The following is a 20,630-nucleotide window of genomic DNA, read 5'->3' as shown; positions in this document are numbered from 1 at the left end:
TCAATATCCTATTTTCCACAGGATGAAGTATCTTCCTTCCATCCACTTAGTGAACTGGGGAGGGAGGCAGGAAAAAAAGTCAAAGCAAACTTGCAAGAGAGTGAATGAAGATTATTACTTGGCCACATGGTTTGATCCAATTTACACTCTTAGGTTTGAGGTCATGCAGTACCTGATGACTACTAGCAGCTTGCTGTGCTGAACTGGAACCTGCCCTGCTCAGCACATAAATGTTTGCTGATCCTGTTGAAGCACACACTGAGGACCCTGTGTTTCATTAGCACTCAGGAAATGAACACCTTCCTTCCCCAGCAGGATCTTTTCTGACCCAACACTCAGTCCTTTCTCTGCCTCTCACATCTCCTGCTTTCTTATCAGACAATCAGGCAGGGCAAAGGGATCATTTAGGAGGCCTGGACTTCATCCTGCTCAAAGAAGGATCAACACTGAATTCAGAATATGTTGCTCAGGGATTTATCCAAAAAAGTGCTGGAAATCTGGGAGCAACCTGCATCAGTGGCTGACTGCACTCCCCGTGGTGTGCCTCTTCACTAACTTCTTGCTCAGATTTTGGCTAACATCATGCTCTGAGTTATTCCCTGGTGTGTGCTGGGGTCATTGCTGTTCAGCCAAAGCAAAGGCAACACTTGTGCTGGACACAGTGGCCAGAAAGGACTAAAGGTCCTTATACAGCCATTGCCACCTGCAGCCTGCTGTCTCCTGCAGCCATCATCTCTGCCTGCAGCCATCAACTCTGCCTGTTGCTTGTCTGGCAAAACCTGCTGGCTCCTGGAGATGGTGTAGACCAAATGTCCAAGCTGGCAAGTGTCAGCTTACCCAAACAGTGTTTGAAGTGGCTGCAGCAGCAGCTGGATTGCTGAGGCTTTCATGCCTCACAGTGTGGCACCTGTGCCATGGCAGAGGAGGAAGAACCAGAGCTCTTCCCTATGTTTTGCTCATAGGTGCATGAGTTATGAGTTGTGAGCTGTGAATAAGAGAGCTTGTGAATTAGAAATCAATAAATTAAATCCTAGCTAAGGTCTCTCCTGTTCCTGCCATCCAGCTCCAATTCTATTTTGTTTCCCCCATCACTGCTGGGATCTATGTAACCTGCAAACTCCATGAGAGTCTTTTTACATCAAATATTTAGCTTCCCTCTTCCCTGTATTTGCATGAGCTTCCTTCTCACTCCTGTTTGGACTGACCTTGAAGAACAAACTTAGACCTTACTGATGTAATCCAGACACAGAACTGCTGGGAACATTTTCCTCTTCTTTTTGAAAGTTCCATAGAGATAGAATATGCTTAACATGAGAGAGCATAAAATATTGTTCAAAAGCATATACCCTGTGAGAGTCCAGAAGAAAGGGAGGAAGGAAGAAAGAAAACTCTTTTGAAAACAAAGAAAAACCCACATTATACACATTTCTTCTTTCAAAGCAAAATCTCTAGTCCTTTCCAAAGAAAAAGTAGCCAAAATTTTAAAATAAATTCCAAAGAATGCATTTTTCCTAACCTCATCCCTAGAAGAGTAGAACTTTGAGGGCTAAAGACAACCCAAGATAATTCAACCAAGACACAAACCAGAGTTACAGAAACTGTCAGCTCCAGCACTATAAGCTTGGCAAAATTGTGGGACCTCTGAAATGAGTCTTAAATTGGCAAATGCTGAGCAATTTGAGAAACAGTCAGGTATAGAAAGGTCACATAATGAATATGCTCTGTGTGTTGGCAGGGTGTGTGACTGTACATCATATAAAAGAGATGAGATGCACATTACATTAAATACATTACATTCAAAGCAGCTATACATCTGTCAACTGCACATTATTAAAAAGGAAAGAATGATATAACTTCACACTTTCTGTTAAAATGTACTGGAAAGAAAAAGTCCCTCATTGTGCTACTTAACACCATGTGAAAAAGAACCAGAATATGCACAAAGTTTGTTGCATTTGCAGAAACCTCTCTTAAATGCAAGATATCCTTGATAAAAATGTAGAATATTGTATGAACCAACTAGATACTAATTATTGCCTATCACATTTATTTAAATCTCTCCCAAATGCAGGATGCTTCACTAACTCCCACTCACTGAAGCATATGTGTGATGGGGGTCTGGAAGCACTTTGCTTCCTTCTGCACCAGCTTGTTAGCAGAATGATCAGGGATGAACTATTATCCTTTTCTTTCTTTATGCTTTGATCAGAAAATGCTGATCTGTTAAAACTCAACTTTGTACAGAAGCAGGTTAATTTTGAAAACACAAGTTTTCTCATGAAGCCAGTGAAGAGCTAATTTGACAGCAACAAAATTGCTGGATTTGTCAGTAGAAATATCTGAACAGTCTGTCAGCTTGCACTCTGCACACGTGGGAGTTCTCATGGTTCACAGAAACATGAAGTTCAGTTTCAACCTTCTAAGAAAGGGAACACCTTTGAAAGCTTTTCTTTCAGAAGACAGAAGTTTTCCTCCAAGCCAAATCATGCGCCAGACCCTTTCCAAATGTCTGCACTTTGCACATTTGTCAGCAGCAGAAGGAAGAAATACAGCCTGGGAAATGGCTTAAGCCAAGCACACACAAGCCCACCAAAACCACTGGGGAAGCTTACACAATAAAATAAAAGTTAGATTTGCAAGTTTAGCTACCAAGTCTCTGGGAAAGCAACAGTAGAACATCATTTTTCCTATAATCGGACAATGTTAAAATCAACAAACTTTTGATGAGAGATTCTGGGCATAATTAATGCACTTCAGTAATAACAAACAACTCACTGCATGCTAACAGTTTTTTTACCTATATGCAGGATTGTACAGACTTGGTTAAATGGAGGGCTCCTGTATAAGGACTTAAAATGCCTTTTTGGCAAATTCAGCTCATCAAAGTTTAATAATAATAATAATAATCATATAGACAAAAAAAAAACAAAAAGAGAAAAAAGCAGCTGCAGCTGCGCAACACATAAACACATTTAAAAAAAGGAGGACTTGCAGGTATTTTCAAACTGTGGTTAAGCCTCATAAATATCCCAGTGTAAAAATCCAATGCACATATTGCTTATGCTGAAATGTCTTCCCAAAGCCCAGAGAAGAGGAAATAATTGCTTCATTAATTTACCATGCTTTATAATTCTGAGCTCCAAATCACTTTTATTTATTATCTATCACCATGAGAAATCAATCAAAACACAATTCATAAAAACAGACAAGGAAACTGCAATATGCAGAGCATCTTTTCTTTACTAAGTGAGCTTATATAACACAATTCTCAGGTCCTAAAAATATGTTTCAAATAAAGTACAATTCATTATTTGGGGTTTTACTTTTTTTCTATTCCTATAGCACTTCAATGCTTCTTTAAGAGCAGGGCAAAAAGTAGAATAGCTCCTTTGACCATAAAATATTTGGGATTAAAAAAAGGCATAAATACTACCTACTGAACAAATCAGCCAGACAAAAGAAAAGGAAAAAGGACATCTGTTTATTCTTTCTACAGATCTGATTTTTTTTTTAAACAGAGTTAAGCATTATATTCAAAACCACAGAAAAAGCCTCTGAGATACAAGTTTATTTTCTTAGTTGAATGGCTGGTTCCAGATCTATTGGATTTTTCTTTTTACTGTATTCCATAGAATGGATCATGGCAAGAAGCAAGGGAAATATAAAAAATATGCATGAAGTAGTATTTCCATTGGATAAACTACTCAAAAGAAGATAAAATTCTATTCCTAAATGCCCAAGACCAATGTGTGTATACCTACTCTCAGATATATACAGATACGTCTACATACTGTATATATCTACACACATATCTATATATGACTGCAGAAATTATGGAGCCAGAAATCCAATTCCAGCCATGGTGTTGTGTCTAATCTCACTGTGTTTCTTCCTGTGCCAGCCTTGTTTACATGGAAGTGTACACGTATCCCTTGGCAAATAGCAGTGCTTTGAAGATTGAGCTGTTGAAGTGTTTTACATGTCCTTTCTCCAGTAAAATAATTCTAATTAGTAAATGCTAATAGATTGTAGTAATTTATTCACTTTTTGTTCACAGGGAAGAAGCAAGACAGTGGCTGCAATTCTGTATATTTTTTTAATTATCCCAGACATTTAGAATTTTTCCTTCCCCAGTATCTCTGGGAAAAAAAAAAAAAACAAAAACAAACCCAAAACTCAGAACACAACAACTAGCAATTTCATTTTGTGGTGAGGAATCTACTGTTCAATGTTTTTCCTCCACATTTTATATATTAAATACTTTACTGATGAAATAATGCAAATCTAGGATACACTTTAATTTTAGATTTCCTTTTCAATTGATAACACTTTGATAGTCTGGGGTCCTGGTCATGCTGTTATTTTTGGGCAACTCCTCCTTTGGTTTGCCACATGGATAACAAATTGTTTCAAAGCCAAAACCTCATTGTTTTAGAGTTGTTATCTAGCGTGTCTCATTGTCTAAAATAAATTGGCTTTCTGGTAATCACATGGTGGTTATTTCACAAGTATGTCTGGTATGTTTCCTGTTTTGGGTTTGCATATCAAAGTGAAGAAAATTCTTAGAAGCCTGTGGTGGACTGGGAGAGGTTGAATTGGCAGTTTTATTACAATTCAATATTTTTTCTGACAAAGGCATAGGTAGAGAAGAAAATGGCATTAAGCATAAAAACAGAAATAAAGAGCTTCAGAGGAGTCTTACTGCACCAAAAAAAGTACCATCTCCATCCAAGGATATTTTAGCCCTTCTCCGTGGTATTGTAAGTTGAAGTTCATCTCCTTCTTCTAATTTTGCAATGCCTGGAAAAAGATTTGGAATATCTCAAATACACTCCTTTATAAATGGTACTCAAAAGTCTTTATGTGTCATCTTCCAAATATAAGCAAGGCTTGTTACTTGTGATGAATGTTTTTATCTTTAGGTACAATCTTAGAGTTTACAGCCTATCCAAAGCTGACACTTAACATCCTCTGTGAAGATGAACGATTTCAACCCTGCACTCGGCATAGCAGAGTTCACTTCAGCAAACACAGCAAGAATGTCTACCAGTGGTGTAGCCAGGTTCCTCATGTTATGGTGATGAGGCAGTCACAGTCAGCATTGACTACTACTGGCCCCAGACTACTCTGTTCCCACACTTCTGGAGGAGGTCTTATGAGCTTTACCAACCTAATGAAGTGACCACACATCAGCTGATCCACTGCAACAGTTTGCCTCCAGCCAGACACACATCAGCTGATATGATAACCACGAGCATGCTGCCTTCGAGCTGCAGCTGCTGAGCTGAGAACACATCTAATGCCTGCTGTGACACAGCCCAACAGCATGAGAGAGAGCAGTCAGAACTCTTTTTTCCAGGTGAAAACAGAACAGTGGGAATTTGGGAAGCAGGAATCATGAAGTGGCAAGACAGAGATCCTAGTTAGGAAAGGAGAGCAGTAATACAGGGGTAAAATCAGAATATAGATGAATGTGTGACTAGCAACATAAGCACCTTCAAAAAAGGGGCAAAAAATCAAAGGAAGTGTTTGGACATCCTCAATTGCCAGGACAAAGTATTTAGTTAGTTAGTCAGTTAGTTGGAATTTTTTTTATTGGGGAAAAAAAAAGTAGCTGCCTGCCACATCCCATTTGTGTAATGTCATTACTTGCTGACAGTCAACTCCATCCCTCAGTGTCATCCACTTTTTCATAAGGCACTGAAAAAAAAAGTCTTGCTCAAAAATAATCAAAGAGAAAACCCCACCATTAAGGTGGAAAGACAGACAGATAAGAAATTATATATGGGGTTTTATAGGCCTTGACACTAATTCCTTAAATGCTACTGCAGGAATATACACATATATTGACCATTGAGCCTGCTGGACTTACATTAAATATTTTAATTTGTCTTTCTTGTGGTGCTTCTAATTTGTGCAGTCATAAAGACCACCTTATAGGAATTAACTGTTTTTCATCAAACCAGACTAAAAATCCAGCATCCTTTATAAGGAGTAGAAATGTCACAGTAAGGTACGAAGGTATTGGATGGCTAACATCCATACATGACATTTCAAAGGAGAATATAGCAATTTAATATTTTATTGGGATGACTAAATGTGGAATTCAACTCCTAAGTTAAACTGAGTTCTTCAGTGAGGATGGTAGGAATTCCTCTTGCCTGCCTCAGGCATCTAACTGAAAGCTCCAAAATGTCTAACCACATTACAGAGGCAATGGAAGGAGCAAAATTGTTCAGATCACTGAGCTAGATGCATAATCTCAAGTTGCTGATATTTCATATAAAAATCTATTTTCTGAAAGTGTTCTGTGTTTTTTCAGTTAGCCAGATCCATGAATGCAGACCCTGTTCTTTATGTGTTGTGTTGTGTTGTGCTACAACACAATTGCCCCTCACTACAGATTCTATTTGATGTAGCTTATTATTTGCAAACAAAGAAAAGGAAAATGCAGATATTTACCAGCAGTGTAGCAAGAATTATTTGGATAAGACTGTGGCATATTTTGGATGCAGCGAAACAATGTCACCAGGCTGAGATCATCACCAAACACATGAGCCTTCTTCCTCTGTATTAGGTGTCCCATAGCAAATGTTGTATCTGTATATAAAACCTACAGAAAGAAGAAACTTGAAACTTATTGTATGGAAGCATTAAAAAAACCTGACAAAAGTCAGGTGCTGAAGTGAACTGAGCTTTCTCACCTGGCCATATATGAAAAAATAACCTGTTTCTTTGATGACTATTTTATTTCCTTGTTCTTCTAGGGCTGTTCCACGTTTAAAGCTCAGGAGCCAAGGGACAATGCTTGAATCATCTAAAAGACAAAATAATTTTGGGTGATTGGAAATGTTATTTTCTTCATTTTCACCTGCCAAAAAATAACAAAGGCTGACTTCTAGAAAGAAATTTCAGTCTCCCTAGGTGGATTTCCCCACTGGAAAGATGATATTTGCAAGACCCACCCAGATACAGGGATCTTCCAGATGCAGGGACCTCCTTGTTGTTTTTTGAAATTTTTTTGTTTGTTGTTGTTGGGTTTTTAAAAAAATTATTTATTATTTATTTTTTAAATTTGCTGTTAAAACTCAGTTACTGCTTTGAAGTTTGGTAAAATTTGTTGAAAGAGTTATCCCATTTAACTATAAATCATGGCACATATTCTTACCTTTCTGTTGGATATCACTTTTGCTGTCAGCAATCAGTTGCAAGCAGGCCTGCAGCACTGCAAAGTGAAAGCATTTTGAAATCAAAGAAACATAAGTCAGTAACAGAATAAACTTATGAAACTACTTTAAGAAAAAAAAAAGGTCATGGAAGAAATCTCTCAGTCTCACAACTTATTTTAAACCAGAACAGTTTGAACACAGATTTTACTCACATGTACAAAATGAAAATTCCTGTCACAACATATTCTAGATGACTTTCAGAGAGTCAAGTGGGAGGCATCAGGTAGCAGCACAAGTAACACTTGCTTATTTCCATATCTGCTCCTTGTATAACTATGTACAGTAAGTCAAATGAGCTAGAAATCACTAGGTCAATTAGGCTTACTAATTTTCTAAACAAAAGCTTGAAAAAAGCCCCAACCCCACTAATAGACAGCAGATTTTCTCTGTTTGACATATTATTTAGAGAAATTACTTCCTCTTTATAGTTGCTGTAAAATATAAGTCATACATACTTTCATAATAAATTCTCAAAGTCCATATATACATACTTTCAATACGTCATCAGATACCTACACTAGATCAACCTATACTAAGAGGGAAAATAGAGAGAGTTAGCAAATTAATGCACCCTTTGCAAATTCAGGCACACATAACAAATAATGTGGTATCTGTCAAAATGTATTGCTCAAAACTGTAAAGATTGGTGACATTAATGAGAAATTAGGTATTTGTTCAGAAAAAAATACTGCAGAATGTTAAAATCTAAATTTGTAAGTGAAACAAAGATCTTGTAAAAAAAAACCTGCTAAGCATAAGTGTCAGGCAACAGGATAAAAGGAAAAAAAATAGCTGCATTTGCTTGGAGCAGATTTTAATCAAAACATCTGGTTGTTATGTTACTTTGAAGGATGGAAAACCGAGTAGTAATACTTACTGCACTTGACAGAGACCAAATGAATTTATTAGGAGTCAAGAGAAGAAAATTCTGCCATGGATTGCTCTGTTTTGTTGCCACTTTTCAGACAAGAAGGCTGTGGGTTAGATTTGGCCACACAGATTTGGCTATAATGGGGAATGCCATGGATATGTGGGATCCTGTTTCTGCATCTGTCAGTGGCACCCACATGGGCAGCCAAGTGTCCAGTGGCACAAACCTCTTTGTGCACAGCAGGTAGCCAGAGGATTTGGGTGGAAAGAAGTCTCTTTATGTTTCTAAATCTCCTTTTTAAGGAGTCCTTCTTGAAAACAGCAGAGGAGGGCTGGATGCTCACCAGCACTCAGCAGTGCCAACTGGCAGCACAGAAGGATTCAAGTGCACATCTGGGAATGCATCAATTCCAGAACAATCACACAACCTGCAAGCCCTCATGGTAATAGGAATTCTATCATCCAAACTCCTGTCTCCTACACTGAAATGTGTCCTCGAGTCTTTTCTATACACATCAATAATGTAATACAATTTATAGATTTTTCAAACCAAGAATTTAAGGGCATCTGAATTATCTACTTTCAGGCAAAAAATAAAAAACCTCAAGCCAACACAAAATTAATAAAGGTATTATACTTCATTCATTTTTTCTATCACACTTGTGAGCAAAATAGTTTTCTGAAAAATAAACTTCTAAATAAAATGAAAATGCAATTTTATGGAAACACACAACATCAGGCAAATAATTTCCCAAGTTATTAATTCATTTTGGAACAAAATGTCTTCCTAGTGAATGGAATTTGGTGGTCACCTAGTATTTCAGTAAGCCAAAACAAAATTTCAATTTTTACTTTTAAATGAACTCACTATTGTGGGCACCAAATTTTTCACTAACCAAACAAGAAGAGTTGTGATGATTCCCACTAACCAGCTGCTATCCAGCTGCCTGTCAGTGAGCAGTGTCTACAAGGAGTGAAAGCTGTGGCTGCTTTAGCAACTCATTAAACTTGCCTGCAAACTTGGTGGGCATTCTTCAAACTATCCTGATTCTCAGTTTGCAAGTGTGGATTTCTGTTTCAGCTGGTTGCAGCACTGAAATTCTAGTCAGCATTGCTGAGAACTGCTCTTAGTAATTAAAATCTGCAAGATCAGTACAGTTTGAGATCATCTCCGTCTTTTTAAAAAAACATTGCAAGTCTGCTTCATTCTAAAGACATCAGATCTGCACTTAATCTCCTAAAAAATCTTTCTTTTTTCTTTTAATATATGCAGATATATATAGGAACAAGCCTCCACAGAATATAGTAAGCTTGTTTTTGGAGAAAATGCATGCAATTGTGTCCTTCATGACAAGAGGAACTAGCACAGTGGCCATTTTCCCTAAAGCTACAAGAGACAATATCTAAAAAAGTGCTTGAAGGATTGACCAACAACGTGCTTCAAAAATCTGTTCAGAAGCCAAACTGACACATAACTATTTCCCGTATATACAAGTACTTTGACTTCAGTGGAACTATTTACATGCCTAAAATTGAGTAATTTATTGAAAAAAATCCAAGTAAACACTACTACTAAGAAGGAGAAGATATGGAAATACAAAGTACATTTTCTGGGTAAATTATCAGAAATTTTCAGTAAAAAGTAAATGTTGCTAAAAAACACCAGCAATTGTACTCCAAGAAGTACCCTCATCTTAAGTGCAATATGAAGAATACATGTATTATAGAATACACATTGAATAGTTGCTATTTAATGTCTTTTAGCCCAGTGTAAGTCAAACCTGAGCAACACCTTTGTAGTCTAGAGGATTTTTGATTAATAATGAAAGCAAAATGCAGGATTAATGCAATACAACTTGAAAATGTGTAAAAATACCTGGACTGAATGTTACCATGAGATCTATCTGTATAAAAGTGTCTTGAAGATGTTAGACAGTCCAGATGCCTTTATAAACCACAGCCAGCACATGCAATGATGTGTTCTCTACTGGCTGAGAAATGCAGTCACAATTTAAAAAAATCTCTACTATCTTTTGCTGAAGGACAGCATATCTCCATGATTTAAGAACTTACATTGATAAAATAAAATTTCCCTTGCATGTAAACTTTGTTATTTTTAAAATTGCATAATAATTTTAGTATTTTGCAATCTCACTTAATGATCCATCCAAACAAAATTTCAAGTTTAATATTTGTGAGCTCATGCATAAAATGTTAAGTTTTGATATCTGAGGTCTGAGACATTTGTGCTCATTTTTGCTGAAATATAACCTAGGAAAAACCCTGATGTTGAAAAAAAAAAAGAAACAAACCCAGACCTCCTTATATAGGTTCCTTTTTTGTCTAGATCTGTTCTCTGTAGGCTTCCCAAAGCACATTTAAACATCAGACAATTTAATTTATAATGACAAGCATTTTCTTGAAGCATTTGCAGTTTTTCTTCCCTTAACTTCTTGATTTCTCATTACAAGAAGTCTTCTAGTTTTTGCTTGTGCATTTTTATAAACTGGTTTTCATGAACTCTGTCACAATAGAAACCTGGACAACTGGTTAATCTGATATTATTTAATAGAGATGCCTTTATATGGCATTAATTATGGATTCAGTCCATCCCTGTATTAAAATGCCCTGATCATAGTTGCATGGATGACTAAGAGCTAACAAACATCTTCAAAGAATTAATAGCATTATTTTGGCTTCACAGAATTGCCAATAACATGTTACCTTTAGAAAAATAAGGGAAGTGTTTACTATGGATTAAGACTTCTATTATACAGTATACAGCAGAATGTTGGGTTTAAAACTTAGAGCCTATTTGGTGTATTTTTGACTATGCAGTGTTCTGCATAATACACAGCACAGATTTATTCACTCATTCATTCAGTGAAATTCTTCATGTAAAATTGCAGGAATTGCATCAAGTAATTTTCTCTCCCTTTTCATAGAAGGGTCTATTTCCTTTTGAGTTAGACTTTTGCCAGCAGAAACAAATAAGGATAACATATATTTTCAAGAGGTAGGCCTTTCTGTTTCCTTTTTACTTTGATTTTAATTTTTATTTCATATTTGACCTCTTCAAATTGAGATGTAAGCTTTTTTTACTAGCTTAAACAAATGCCACATATAAAATTCCCTTATTCATATTGTGAATATTAGGTAAGGGAATTTTATATGTGGCATTCGTTTAAGCTAGTAAAAAAAGCTTACATCTCAATTCAAAGATCACTAAAGTCAAGTACCACTTGTAAAACCTCTTGCCATCCCTCTGTCACAGATATCTAAAGTAACAACATACACAGTCAAAACACTTCCAACCAACAAATGTACCAATATTGCAGTACAGCAATTTTATCAAGAGCAATGGCAAAATTCTAACACAATGCTTGGAAGGTAAGAGTTACTTCCCACAGACATGACTGCTATTGGAGTAGAACCTGAAAATTGCTAGTAAAAAAATGAATTGCCAAATCACATGCCAGGTGACGCAGCCTCATTGAATTGTGGAATTACATAGAATAGCTCCTCAGCTCCTTCATGCATGCAAGGAGTTGGGCAACCTCTGTACACCAAAGTAAATATAGTCCATGGGGGCTCCACTCTGATCCCAGCATTTGTGCTTACAGAAGGCCTGATTCTCACCTCCCTCAGCCATGGGGATCAGAATCCCACAATAATGATCAGAGTGAACCACTGAAGGAGTGTGAAAATGAAACCTGATGTTCGTACTTTGGCTTAGGCAATGGGACCTAAATCTTGTTCCTAGGCTCAAGTGCACATGCAGCTTTTAGGAACACACAGGCAATGCAATCAATAACTGTGAATGAAATATAAAATTCAGGAGAGGTCTTTTCTTGTGCACAAATTTTCCTCCACGGATGAAATTTGCAAAGAGAAAGACAAAAAGAAAAAGTACATCTGTTGAAACGTGTCCTGATATGACATTTGCCAGGAGTGTATGTTTCAAAATCACCCATTACCTCCTACTCACTGCATCAAGAACTCTGGTTCTGACTGCTGACTGTGCAGCTTTATTTTGAATTGATGCTTGAAACACTTCTCTTCAACCTACCCGAGCTGGAAATTTTTTCAAGACACAAAATGTGCAGCTACTGATGACTAATAGTTTTATGCATTAGCACAGACAAATGTAAACTCCGTAAAAAAAGAAACAACATTGTGTTAAAGGCACTTTCATTCATTTGTCCTTTTAATTAAAATGCTTCACTTGTATGCATTAAAATGAAAATTCAGTATGCTTAAGAAAGGCTGTAGTAGGTCTAAAAAAAAATGATGGGGCATCCATTCCTGGAATTTGATGATTAAAGTCTAATAATCCCAGAACTGAATGATAACTGTATTTATAAACAAGATATTAGTTCTATATTTTACTTCTGCTCTCTGTTGAAGCACAAGAGAAGGAATTAGATACCAGTGACGTTTCCAAATGTTAACTTTCTAAGGAATTCATCCATATAAAAGTAAAATGATGAGTCAACAATTAATTATGAAATCAGACTTTGAGACCATGCTGAAGCAAAGAGAAGTAGAGCAAGAACAGGCACCTCGCTCAGTAGCCTGATTTATTTGTCATTAATACAGAATGAGTGCCACAAATCTGCAGGACAATTTGGAGACTGATGGGATTCTGGAACCCAGATATGAATGTCAAAAGGTCAAAATGAAGGGCCTGTAATTCTGTGTACATGACCAAGTACTAGACTGGATTCAGCACCATGAACAACACCATGTTCTTCTATTTAACTCACTCTGCTAAAACAAAATTTAACATTGACTAGTAGGTTCATGGTCATCAGTGAAATCTGATCTGAGAAAATACAATGTTACTGAATTCTAAAAAGCTGAATTGTTTGTAATTAGAGTGGGTGGAAAGCTAATTCTAACAGACAACCTTTGATATAAATGCAAGATTTGCAATTTAATTTTTTCTTTTTTATATATAAAATATGAGGTTCATGTTCGAAAACATTATTGCAATAGGTCAACTTATGTAGTTTTTCCCTTTAAAATGAATGCTCATATTCTGTGTTTTCTTTCATCCATCCTAAATGACTTTAAAGCCAGCTGTACCTTAAAAAAGTTTACCAAAATAAGTAGCCTAATTGAAATTTTATGTGTTACAGGTATGATCAGAGGTGGCTACATGATGAGGAGAATCAAAAGTCTACTCAGAAGCACACCTGAGGAGCCCCAAACCTGCTCATCTCAAACTGCAATAAGACAAAAGATGAAAGTTATTGTGAAGGAAACTGGATTACTTGCAGAGTATTGATGCTCTAACATTCATTTTAAAAAGTCATCTCCTTATTTTTTATGATATTTTTACTTCAGATCACTTTTTTTTATTTGGGAGTTCCTAGGGTGGGGAGGGCAGGGGAGTTCTGTGGTTCCTGTGGTAGGAAACAGGCTACAAGAAATACAATTTAAGCAATCATGACCTCAGTCCTGTTTGCGAAATCTTTCTTAGCCAAGATCTTGAATCAAAGACTGAAATAGAAATAGAAGAAATCTCATATAAACCTATGGATTTTAAGAGATGTCCTAAATTAATGGAGTTTTTTTGAATATTGGAAGTAAGTGGAGTGATTATACTCTAGAACTTTAATTTCATTTAGCTTACTGAAGCTCAAGTGAAATACATTTCATGTTAGTTGCTCACCGAGAAACACATTTTTACGCAAAGCTTCATTTAGTCTTTACCTATCATTTACTCCATTTCAACTTCTCTAAATAGCTTAAGGTATCAGTTAAAATAATATAAAAGTATACATAAGAAGAGTGAACTGATTTAGCAACTCAGGAATATTTTAGTTACTCAGTGCAATTAGTGTATGTGTGCAAACTGTATAATAAAATTCTTTATTTCATCTTATAAGACCTCATTGTGTTTGGAAAAGTAATGAAGTATTTTATACCCAGAGGAAAAAAATATATCCCATTAATATGTCAACTCTATAATACACATCAGAGGTCTTTTATGGAGCACAGTCTTCAATGTTCTTTGCAGAACCTTTTGAAAAAGCGAACCATGACCAAAATAATCTTACTGGGTAGGCATTCCTTTCTTAATTGTACTATTTATTGATAGGTTGTTTTAATGTAGAAATTATGCTAAACCTCTGAATTCTTTGTAGTCTGCCTCTTTTGTCAGGTATGAACCAGCCTTTCTTCTTAAAAGCTCCTATTTCCTTAAAATTCTCATTACTTCTCTTTTTTTTTTTTTTTATGAGTATGCTTCCCAGAAAAGTGAATTGGCATTTTTATTAATAGATTTCCCTCCCTAATTTGATCAGAGAGAATTGAACAGTTAAAAATCTGAATGATTTGAAGTTGCCTTTCTCAACTCTAACACATCATGCAGATTTGGGATCTAACATTCAAAGTTTAACCTGCAGATAGCATAAATATCTGGTACCTTAAACAGCATGTCCCTACTCATGGCAGGGTGGTTGGACTACATGCCTTTAAAGATCCCTTCAAAACCAAAACATTCTGTGATTTAATATTCTGTCCTTTAAGAGAAATGCCTATGGTTAACACCATTCATTCACCAATAATTTTGAAAACCCAAATGGGCTCTGGGAGCACAGATCAACTGACAAGAGAAAGAAAAAACAAATCAAACACTCCTGCTTTTCTCTATAGAGTATCCAACAGCAGCACCCCAATCCAATTCATCATCTGGTATTTACCTTTTTCCTCTGTCTTGTCAGCAGACCGCCTGCCCCTGTTTCTACTCCCGTTCCAGATTTCCTTTTGGAAGCTCTCAGCTGCGCCAGCACCAGCAAGCCTGCTCTCCTAGCAAGGAGAAGCAGCAGTCAGTGAGAGCAGCCCCACACTGGTCCATGCCCTGCAAGTCCAAACCCAGCCCTCCAGCTTACCTGCCTGGAGCCAGCTGCAGACACTTGCAGGAAGGAAGAAACAGGGCTACCTGCTTTGTTTGCTTCGGGGGACACGAGTGGTTGGTCTAGCGGAGACCTTGCCTGGATGCTGTAGATCAGCTCGCTGCGCAGAGCTTCTAGTTCTGTTTTCAGGATGATAACATGGTAAAGAGACACTGCTGCAAGACAAGAGGACAGGAGCATTGCAAGCCACAGGAATGTGACAGGAAAAAGTCCCGTGGTGCCTGAAACAGCACCAGGGGGGGCAGAGGGAGGGGAGGCGGTATCCTTCTGTTGGATGACGTGCACACAGTCCACGGATTTCATCGCTGCTCTTTCCTTACTAAAGCCAGAGGGAGAGTTCAGCTGTCCCCTTCCGAGGTGCAATCCATGTTAGCAGTTGCTCTCTGAAACTAAGGGCATCCAGAATAAGTGAACAAAACGCCCAGATCATTTCCTGTCATATGAAGCTCTTGATAGCACCATTAGACTTAATGTACACAGTGAACATCTAAGATTCTGTCTTCCCTCTGTTTCCACCTCTCTGTGCTGCATTTTGGAAACAAATACTTTCTCACAAGCTACCTTCCTCCTTTCACTTTCCACCAGTTATTTACGTGGCAGCTTGCTATAGCCATTTCCCATAATCTTTAAATTCAGGCACAGTCAGTACCACTGGTGATTTTAAGCCTTATCTAAAAGTGCAGAAACCATGTAAAGTTTCCTGGCAGAAATAATGTGAAGTTTCCTGGCAGAATTTCATCCAGTGGTACTTAAAAGACATACACATATGACAGGCATGTACCTCTGTGTATGTGAAGGCATATAGATGTACTCTGTATATATACTATATCTATGTTTATATTCATATCTAAAGTGCCAATATGCCTACAGAGGAGACAAATTATTAAAATTAATTTTTTTCCTTTTCTAAAAAACAATAATGAAAAACATTCCCAGGTATGAGTCACAAATTACAGGTTTCTCAGTTGTATGAAGATGCTAATTCTGCAGATCAGTTCATCAAACTAACTTTAAAAGGGATGACATTTTATTAAACTTTTCTAATAAATACAGCCTCTCTAAAGAACTCAAGAATCTGCATTAATGCAAAAGGGAACGTGAAGAAGCACAGAGAGGAAATTTGGTGGGGTGGAACTAGAAGTGGTTAAAACTAGGGGATGGAAAAGAATGAGAGAGGGGGAAATAAGAACAAGGTACAAGGGCAAATATTTATTTAGAGAATTTAAAATTAAACACAACCCCATACTTTAAACATGCATGCTGGCAACACTCAGGTGAATCCTGAGTTTCTGGTATAAGTTACTCTTTCAAAATTTTATAAGGCTTTTCATCTTAAAACTCTACATTAGGAATTTCTTTCTTCTCTGTAACAGCAAGGATACCTAGACATCTCACATATGTTCATGTGATTTTTTTGCTGTCTTCTCATACAAAAATTCAACTTTTACCCCTTTGTTAAAAGTTCCTGTGGTCTGGGGCAGAAGAAAAATGATAAACAGTATCAGAATTATGGCCAAAATCAATGGATCAACCCCTCTTACCATGTAAGTAAACTTTATCTTCGCAAAAGAGAAAACTTTTACCGGTCAGTCCAAACACTGTGTAATAAATCCTTATGACAACACCTACCAGAGTAGCTCAGATCAAATTAATTCTGTTGAGAAGGAGAAGGAAGAAGGAACAATAATAGAGTGACAGCTTCCGTAGCCTCTCCCTCTTCTGTTTCCTAAGGCCACGAGAAATTTAGTGTGATTATAAGCTTTATCATCTTCCGTTGTGATGCAAGGCACTCTTTTCTTTATTTTGCCACCTCCAGCAACCACACACATCCTGCACAGATAAGTAAATCTGTCCCTAAATGCAAAGGAAAAAATATATATCCTGTATCTTGCACCTAGAAGCTACATAAATACAGTGAGAAATTATATAGAAATCAGTGTGGAGTGAAAAAAATAGAACAACATACCATTTCTGTTCTCATTTTAAAGAGTAAATTAGGCTGTGAATGAGGCTGCATTTTGACGTAAATTTAATATGAAGTAATGTAGGGTTTTTTTAACAGAATAAGCAATTATTGGTACAAAGCAGACATGCCTTCAAGTATGCCTAGACATCAGAACATTACCAGCCTAGTACTGACTGTTCCAAAAATAAAAAATAATGTGACAGTTGGAAAAGAAGGGCTACTTTAGAAAATAAAACTGAGTGAGAACATGAAAGTTATAACTAGCTATCCAGGAATACCAAGAAGCTATTGGCCAGTGAGGTCTCTGCAGTCATTAATGTATCAGAAAATATCAGACTGGTATATAAATAGCAGTGCTCTACCCACTTCTAGAAAAAATAGGCTTTTCCCAGCCTCCACAGCCTTTTTAAATGGGGTCACTTTTTGGGCTGACAAAGTAATTGTGGTGACATAGAGGACTTCTGTAAGACATCCGGCTCCATCTTGCTTATAATTCTGATCAATGACAATTTCAAAGGGGAGATGAGGAAAATCTCAACAGCCCACACAGGGGAAATTGTTAAATTCAATAGGCATTTGGAGCTAAGAATCAAAGGGATTCCTCTGTTGGCCACCTTGTGTTCTGTAGATTTATAAGCAGTTATATGGTTTGAAAGAAAGTGTAAGTTCAGACAACTTTGGTGATGACAAAAACAGTGGAACAATAGCTAGTGACAATAAGAGGTCAATCATGAAAACCAGTATGAATTACCTAGAAATATACTTAGTTAAGCAACTTCTAATATAATCAAATGGAGCTTTAGTTAATTGCAGATTGCTAATTGCATCAAAGTGAATCACAAAAATTACTTTAAAAAAAAATCCCAAAAATCACCAAACCCAAAAAAGCCCTCAACCAAATAACAACCCCATGCCAGCTGCAGAGCCTGGAACCTGGAGTCAGTGTCTCAATGTTTGCCACTATGTCTTGTCATAACATACTCTCCTTATGATTCCCCTTGTTGGCAGAGCTGCAAAGCAAAGTCGGTAAGATCAGCACATGCTGCCTCTGCTGTGTTTAGAACTAAGGTGTGACTAAAGAGGAATAAGGGGTGCTCAGATCAGCCTCCCACCAGCAGACATGGGAAGCTGATGATTTCAGCTGAGCACAAGCTCACAGTGGAATATCCCTGTTGAAATAGAATATACTATTTGGATATATATGCTGCAGGGAAAGAGCACTGTGCTTTTATATTGGCAAAACCTATTTGCATATAGCTAAGACTGACAAAACTGGACTGTGAAAAAGGTCAAAAGCACAGAATTAATATAATAGACCTAAAGAACTAATCTCAGAAATGATGTTCAGGTTTTGGCTAGCAGCTTGCTTCTACTGGACAGCTTTCCTGAAAATCCTTTTGCAAACTTTTGTACCACATCAACAGTTTTGGGCCCAAGAAATAACATGCAGCCAGCAAACCTTAGGGGCTGCCTCAAACCAGTTCCAAGCAGTATTTTCAAAACTATCGCTACAAAAGAAAATTTCATTGGATTAAATTGCAGAAAAGTAGCCCTGGCCATCTAACTCTGCAAACAAATAAGAATAAACCCTTATAATAAAGGTACTCTGAAAATATGGTCTCAATTTGCATACACAGTACATGATCTGTGCATATACCAATATCTCCTTAACCCAAAGTATGAGCTATGTTGAACACTCAGATTAACTGACTAAAAAAACCTCTGTAGTTTAGGAAAACTATTAAGGAACTATTAAGAAATGCCTTGGCTTATCTAACAATTTTAGTTAACCAAGTCCTTTACTTCCAGGAAAAAGATTAAAAATTTAGGTAAAATTCAAAATAATAAATAAATGAAAACCAAACCCCAACACATTACCACTGAAGATGCTTAAAGGTGAGAGTGTTTCACTACAAGACAGGAAAATGGCATCCTGAACCCATTATTAAGGATTCCTGAACCCAAATTTAAGGCAGTTTAAAACTTCCAAGAGGTTACAGGAGAAACAAACCCTGTAATTTTATGCAGGTAGTTAACTTTTTCTATTTTTTTCATTTCCATTTTGCAGAGGTTCAGATTAAATTATAAAAATGGGTCCTGCTAATCTGAAAATTTATAAAAGATCAACATTTCATCTGGTGGGGAACCAAGGCAGAGATAGCAACCAATCATACAGGAAATTTGTGGTTTGACCAGAAACTGAATTCTTGATTTCCTGAAATCCAGTTATGTACTTTAACCACAATAGCATCTTCTTTGTCGGAGAGGAAAAACCCATAATGAAGTTCAATGCACAAAAGAGAAGCAGTTGATATGACTGTGAAGTCTTGCGTAAAAACCCAATTTACTGAAGAAACATCAAAGTTGACTTCAAAACAAATGTTCTGTTTTTAAAAAGGAGGTTGAGCAGATGCTGCAGCCCAGAGATCCAGGCGAGTGTGTTGAAGGCTGCACTAAAAGTACGCCTCCAGTGGCAAGGGTCCAGCTTCACATACTTCTGAAGCAGCCGCAAAATGGTCCCTGCGGCTGTTCCAAGAAAGAGACCATGATATCTCGCCTTACCACACAAGACAGTGCACGGCACAGAAAAGGCTAAGGCTCCATTCTGAAATTTTCCATTTAATTTCGAGTCCTTTCTGAAGATGGACAAAACAGGAGGACTATTTTGGGGGAGATCAGAATAAATCTTGTATTATAGTTTTCTGCTAATAAAGAGATCCGTATGTAAGTATTCACAGATATCCCACTGAAATAGTACAAATTCCCTTCAAGAACACTCAATTAGTTCTTTCAGCCATTAACTACAGCTTACACAGTAGCAAATCCAGGCAGGTTCTGCCTCACAAATGAATCCCAAAAGCACTCTATTTCTCCATATGCCACTCCTGTGGCTGTATATCTTACATCTTATTATTTTAACTTCTAAGAAGCTGTTGAATACCTTTCAAGCAAAGGATGTGTTACACAAACAGTTTAAGCCTTATTTGATAAATTATCTTGTTAAAAGGAAAACAAAAAATTCCATGAGATTTTTCTGAGGCGAAAAGGGTAATATTTTCTCTTTCCGTCAACATTTCAAAATTGCCGAGGATAACATAAATGTGTCGGCATATTTTAGGTATGCCATCTTTGTTTCATTCCTTGCTATATATGACTTCTCTAGATATCCAGACAATTTGGGTCCAAATGCATACTACACAAAGTAAACCTACATCTGACTTGCAGCCACTGTCACTTTTTACATCATTATTACAGTGCTTTCAAAGAGAAGAGGAACTGACACAGAAAGGAAAAACAATTATTATAGGTGTCTTTCAAAGTATGCAGCAGAACCAGCTAGAAAATAATTTTCAAAACATGAAAAATATAAAAAGACAACCCAGGATTTATATACTACGGCAGCTTAATGCCAGCCTCCTCCCCTTCACCCCCCCCTTCCCCCCTCCATGATGTTACAGCAATTGCTTCTTACTGCCCAGGGAAAAAGGAGCTCTCTCATACAGCTGAAGCCCACTCCTCTTACAGTCTCACCGGCTTTGCTATCCAGCAACATGGAGAACTGCATTTCTCCACCTCTTTGACACTATGCAACTTAACAGATTTTGCACAGATGGGCTGAAAATGCTTTTGTATCATAACAAG

At 37.1% G+C, this 20,630-nt stretch overlaps 1 protein-coding gene and 1 long non-coding RNA gene across 3 annotated transcripts in view; one reads left to right on the top strand and one right to left on the bottom strand.

Moving 5' to 3' along the window:
* Positions 1 to 13,445, top strand: part of LOC134414700 (uncharacterized) — a 21,852-nt gene extending 8,407 nt beyond the window's left edge. Inside the window, exon 3 of the long non-coding RNA XR_010026820.1 lies at positions 13,241 to 13,445. This is a non-coding gene — a long non-coding RNA (uncharacterized LOC134414700). The remainder of the gene's footprint in view (positions 1 to 13,240) is intronic.
* TNFSF13B (TNF superfamily member 13b) lies at positions 3,255 to 20,630 on the bottom strand. 2 transcript variants are annotated; one of them, XM_063149665.1, is made up of 7 exons: positions 20,520 to 20,630; positions 14,999 to 15,411; positions 14,810 to 14,915; positions 7,169 to 7,225; positions 6,705 to 6,817; positions 6,463 to 6,613; positions 3,255 to 4,800 (listed from the first exon to the last, which is right to left on the bottom strand). In XM_063149665.1, exons 2-7 carry the CDS (start codon positions 15,323 to 15,325, stop codon positions 4,688 to 4,690), a joined length of 867 nt encoding a protein of 288 aa, XP_063005735.1. In that variant the 5' UTR covers positions 15,326 to 15,411; positions 20,520 to 20,630; the 3' UTR covers positions 3,255 to 4,687. The 2 variants fall into 2 exon arrangements, with proteins under 2 accessions (XP_063005735.1, XP_063005736.1); XM_063149666.1 differs by having other exon boundaries at positions 20,461 to 20,551.

This window comes from Melospiza melodia, chromosome 2 (assembly GCF_035770615.1).
Source record: "Melospiza melodia melodia isolate bMelMel2 chromosome 2, bMelMel2.pri, whole genome shotgun sequence".
Taxonomy (NCBI): domain Eukaryota; kingdom Metazoa; phylum Chordata; class Aves; order Passeriformes; family Passerellidae; genus Melospiza; species Melospiza melodia.
The sequence above is the reverse complement of the archived record's forward strand: the minus strand, read 5'-3'. Positions and strand labels throughout refer to the sequence as shown.

What these genes read in the sequence shown, in the direction of transcription:
- TNFSF13B (XM_063149665.1), bottom strand. Translation starts at nt 15,325, where the DNA reads ATGAAATCCGTGGACTGTGTGCACGTCATCCAACAGAAGGATACCGCC. An exon ending in AAGTGATATCCAACAGAAAG is followed by an intron (nt 6,818 to 7,168) that starts GTAAGAATATGT and finishes TTTGTCTTTTAG; the next exon opens with ATGATTCAAGCATTGTCCCT. An exon ending in ATTTTTTCATATATGGCCAG is followed by an intron (nt 6,614 to 6,704) that starts GTGAGAAAGCTC and finishes TTCTTTCTGTAG; the next exon opens with GTTTTATATACAGATACAAC.